Source organism: Sycon ciliatum, chromosome 2 (assembly GCF_964019385.1).
Source record: "Sycon ciliatum chromosome 2, ocSycCili1.1, whole genome shotgun sequence".
NCBI classification, from domain to species: domain Eukaryota; kingdom Metazoa; phylum Porifera; class Calcarea; order Leucosolenida; family Sycettidae; genus Sycon; species Sycon ciliatum.
The window spans coordinates 47,743,404-47,748,425 of record NC_088644.1 but is presented as its reverse complement, the minus strand read 5'-3'; the positions used below and the strand labels follow the sequence as shown (position 1 = coordinate 47,748,425).

Below are 5,022 nucleotides of genomic sequence, written 5' to 3'. Positions count from 1 at the left end.
TCTCTCTCTCTCTCTCTCTCTCTCTCTTTGGCTGTTTGTTCTCACTGCACCTACAGATCATCTCTCCGTCCATATTGGACATTGGTGAGAGGGTTGGTGGAGGTCGGTATGGTGTCGTCTACAAGGCCACTATCACGAAGAATGCCAACATACCAGGAATGGAGAATCGTGAATCCCAAGTTGTGGCCGTTAAGAAGATTAAGGGTGAGTGGTAGGCGCACCACACCCACAATTTTGAGCCCCGAAAATTTCTGTAATTACAGTAGAGTATCCAAATTTTGATTTGAAGGATCTTCAATATCCGAATTGACAACTGCGGGTGACAGAAGTGGAATTCCTAGCACCGGTTTACCAAGCAAAGTTTTACATCTGTTGTGATGTATCTGGGTTTGCAATTTTGGTTTTGAGATCTACGGCCTTTCATCTGGTATGCTTCGAAGTAGAACTATCTATTATAGAAGTGATTCAGTTTGCACTTGAAACATTTTTTTTCAAGTGCAAGAAATACGCTGCAATGGAGTTTGGGAATTCTGAAGAAACGTTTTAATTCAGTTTGAACGAGAAATAATAATACAGAAGGACCTCGTACTCGCGCGATAAGAACTCTCTCTCTCTTGAATAGTGCTCTATCTCGAGTAGTGGCCCAGTCTCTAAGAGCCAGTGAAAAAATATATCCCTTTTTTAATAGTGCCTCCCTGGCTTGTAACCGAGCGCATATGCAGGTTTGGTGTTCTTTGGCCGAGCACTGTTCTTGTCCATCTCATTGCACTGGTGGTTTAAGGATCAAAATCGTAGTTCTTGTTGCTGTTTCTGTTGAGTCGTGATAGTTCACAGTTGGCTTCTTTTTGTTTTAAATGCTGGACGATGAAAAGTGCCAGCATTGAAAAATAGTGCCCTCTCTTGAATAGTGCCCTCTCCTGAATAGTGCCCCATCTGTGATGGGCATTGAAAACATAGTGCCCAATGGTCACTTATCGTGCCAAGTACGGTATTCACATATGAGCCTTGCTTAGATTGATGCTATGTGTCTTCTCTTCTTACTTCTTTCTTCTTCAACTGCATGTTGTGTCTTCAGCTTCCACAGAAAGTCAAACAGCCATGGAAGGACTCTATGCTGAGTTGATCCTCATGGAAAGCCTTGAACACCATCCCAATGTAGTCGCTACTCTGTTTGGTGGTCTACTTCTAGGTAAGGCTCTGGGTGATGGGGTTTCACACCTGCGAGGCCTGCGTGGAACAAAGCAGCTTTCCATTCATTGGTAACTGGTGTTGTGAGTCTCCAGGGTGACAGGCTGAACCGATTGCCTATTGCCTTAGACTCATACCTCGTCTATCCGGGCGGTCCGGGACTGGGCACTGCCCGTAACATTGAAATGTCCGTAACTCCGAATCACGTGCATTTTGATCGGGAAAGGCCATGGATATTATGGCATAATTTAATATGACATCAGTATTTACACAAAAAGTGACAAAAAGAGTAGTAATATTTCCACTGGAATTCGCCCAAAGGGTGTCCGGTAGACCGAAGTACCCGTAACTTCGGGGTCCGGATAACCGAGATAAGAGTGTTTACTGAATGTATGTGGACGGGTGCGTTCGTGTACTGCCATGAATCGATTCATGAATGGAATCACGTCGTTCGAAAGGAGCCCTGGAATCGGTTCGTAATCGATTTATCCTATTCACATCAGGTGATGAGAATAGTCAGGGGCTATTGATGAATGGATTCGAATCGATTCTTGGGAAAAATCGAACGCACTCACTGACTATACGTGGACTGTGCTGTTGCTTACATCTGTGTCTGCAGGCAGTCCGTGTATAATCATGGAGTACATGTGTGGTGGAGATCTCCACTCGTACCTCCGTCGACTCAAGTCCACCGTGGTGGTGTTGAAGAACGTCGAAACTATTCTACCGCTCTCGAAGATCACCGATGTTAGTCTTCAGGTGGCCAAAGGCATGGAGTTCCTGGCGGAAAAGCAGGTATGTTCTATCCGGACCTGTAAACAGTGGTATAGACCACGTGTTTTGCCAGGGGATTTCAGATTTCTATTTTACTAACGGGGTTTATGTACATGTACAAACCGGTCTCGTTATAACGAGGCAAGACCTGTATATTAAGAAGCTATGTTGCTTGCATGGTCAGGGGCGTGCTCGGCCCCCCAACTAGGGGGGTGCACGGGAGCCGAGGGGATCCCCCCCCCGGCCCCCGGCAATTTTCTGCAATTTGTTTGCAACCTTTCTTGAATTTTAGAGCATATTTGCATACATTACAATTGCAATTACCCAGATTGAAAATTTTTGGGGGTGCACGTGCCCCCCGTGCCCATCGCCGAGCACGCGCCTGATGGTCAAACCTCCAACCCAGATGTTTGTTGATTGATATGCAACTACCTACTTTCCTCAGGTTGTGTGTAAATGTCATTTGGCAACTATTCACTTTATTCAGAGCTTCCTCAACAACTCAAACATTCACATGGCACTGATCAGCGTTATGGTTCTAGTCATACTGTGGATGTTAAATTTTGCCTGGTGGTGCCCGTAGACCTTTTGATTACACTGGGCTGAAAATCTGATTTTCTCAAATTTAGCACTTATCTGACAATCGGAATAGAACCATTTCAAAACTGGAACCCAAAAATGGATTACGATACAAACTGCACAAAAAGTGAATCCTTTTGGCCATTATCCGAAAAGTAATGAAATGCATTTTAGTGGGCTTTCCAGCTCTTCGCACAAACGTCACATGATGTAGTGATCCCGTGTGAGCGACTGTATTGCCGTACACACCGACTGGTCTTAGGTGGAGAACATGTGTATGAAGCTTCGACGCCTAATACCAGGTGTTGTCAGGAGGGGTAGGCGACAGTGAGCGGGTGAGGCCGCTTGATCTCGCACCACTACGAGAACGTTACCTGAACAGCAAAGACCCATGCTACGGCCTCATGCTCTCTCTCTCTCTCTCTCTGCCTCTGTCTCTCTGTCTGTCCCTCTGTCTGTCGCTGTCCCTCTGTCTCCATCAATCAGGCTGTTTCTCTCCCATTACGAGAGCTGCAGTTCCCATAACATGTGTGTGTGTGTATGCACGTGAGTATTTTAGTGTTTTGATGCGTCTGTGCTGGTGTTTTGATGCGTTTCTAGATTGTCCATAGAGACTTGGCAGCGCGGAACATCCTCATCCGAGAGCTCTCCGAGGAGTTTCTTGAAGCAAAGATATCGGACCTTGGTCTGTCCCGGAAACTGTTTGATGATCAAATGTACCACTCCAAAACCCCTGTAAGCACCATTACTGGTTGTTTGAAAATTGAATCACTTCTCCACGACTAGAAGCCACACTTTGAATAACAGTTAGTATGCTGTCTGTCCAACGAGCAGGTGTAATTGTTCTGTTATGTGTTTCTTGGAGGTTATCTTCATTGCCAGCTGTAACGTGCAAGTTGGTTACATGCAACTTCGGACCACTACTCGACTAGTGTGTGTGTGTGGGGGGGGGGGGGGGAGGTTGTGTTGGGGGGTGCGCACGCATGCACGTGCACATGTGTGTGATCACATATGTGTGTGTGTGTGTGTGTGTACATGTGAATGTGTGTGTGTGTGTGTGTGTGCGTGTGCTCATACGTGTGTGTATATTATGCGTGTATGGGTGTTTGTAGAGAGCATTACCGTTGAAGTGGATGGCACCAGAATGCATCAAGGATGGAGTGTTCAGTAGCAAGAGCGATGTGTGAGTTGAAAGCATGTGTTTTACTTGCTATATGCCACGCTGGCGTTTAGCATAGATTTCACTCACACTGATTGAATACAGGGCTACGTGCATTTTTTGTTTTTTTGGTGAGCACTTTAGAACAGGTGCCCTCATTTGACTGCTGTTGATTGATAGATAACGAGAACATGTTTCAATTTATTCTACTCTTATTCACACTTGTGGGATTGCATGATGTACAGCGATGCCCTATGAAATCCAGTCACGCGAGTCAAGTTTGCGTTTGATTTTATTGAGCAGCACTGTAGAAATTCCTGTTCTGGCTTGGCTGTATGTTATATTATTCACAGCTGGGCCTTTGGAGTTCTGCTCTGGGAGGTGTTGACCAGTGGTAAGGAACAACTTGTTCGTGTTGCTGAGTAGTTTTCTGGCTGCGGTGTGTCTGTCTTCATCCTAGTTTATTAACTCTGCAGTTCTACCTCTCTCTCCCACTCGGTCTCTCTCTTTCTCTCTGTCTCACTATCTCTATCATGTGTGTGTGTGTGTGTGTGCGCGTGTGTTCATGTGGATGTGTGTGTTCATGAAAAAAGTGGTTACCAACAGCCAGTGCATGCCGGAGTATGTGGTGTGATGTGTGTGCGGGGGAAAAAAAAATGAAAAAGACCAAAAATAGGGATTCACTGGCCAGAAAATGTCACTCCAAATAGCTGTATGGTGTAGACCAGGCTGAATAGTGACGGTCAATTCTTCAGCCTTGCAAGCTGTTGAATGGTGTAATCCCAGCACAAGTTGCTATGGCTTCTGCCGTAGCATTGCTATCATCGCCTCCGGCGATGGGCGTCAAAGGTCAAGGTGTGTTCATGTGGATGTGTGTGGATGTGTGTGGGCATGTGTGGATATGGGTGTATGTGGATATGACGTGTGTGGATATCGTGTGTGGATATGGGTGTATGTGGATATGGGTGTATGTGGATATGGGTGTGTGTGGATATGGGTGTATGTGGATGTGTCCTGCTAGGTGAGATGCCCTACAGCAATATACCAGTGTTCATGCTTCTGACATCGTTCGACCAGGGAAAACGACTACACCGTCCGCAGTCATGCCCCGATGAACTGTAAGCAGTTGCATTTTGCGATCAAATATAATTCTCTACATGTATATGCCTCATCAGCAGTGCTGCCAAATTGTCCAAATTATCCGACATCCGTTCGAAAATTCGCCGTTTGTCGGAACGCCAATATGAAAAATCACCCTTCTAATTTTGACTAAAACGCATGGTACCGAGTATTTCAATGGGAATGCAATAAACTTCAAATTC

The 5,022-nt window shown here is 45.6% G+C and overlaps 1 protein-coding gene across 1 annotated transcript in view; it reads left to right on the top strand.

The window, feature by feature from the left end:
* Positions 1-64: 64 nt before the first annotated feature.
* Positions 65-5,022, top strand: part of LOC135810286 (fibroblast growth factor receptor 2-like) — a 6,964-nt gene continuing 2,006 nt past the window's right edge. Inside the window, exons 1-7 of the mRNA XM_065323767.1 lie at positions 65-204; positions 1,076-1,189; positions 1,808-1,983; positions 3,142-3,276; positions 3,654-3,724; positions 4,054-4,094; positions 4,722-4,818. Coding sequence (XP_065179839.1) covers positions 159-204; positions 1,076-1,189; positions 1,808-1,983; positions 3,142-3,276; positions 3,654-3,724; positions 4,054-4,094; positions 4,722-4,818 — 680 coding nt within the window. The 5' untranslated portion in view covers positions 65-158. The remainder of the gene's footprint in view (positions 205-1,075; positions 1,190-1,807; positions 1,984-3,141; positions 3,277-3,653; positions 3,725-4,053; positions 4,095-4,721; positions 4,819-5,022) is intronic.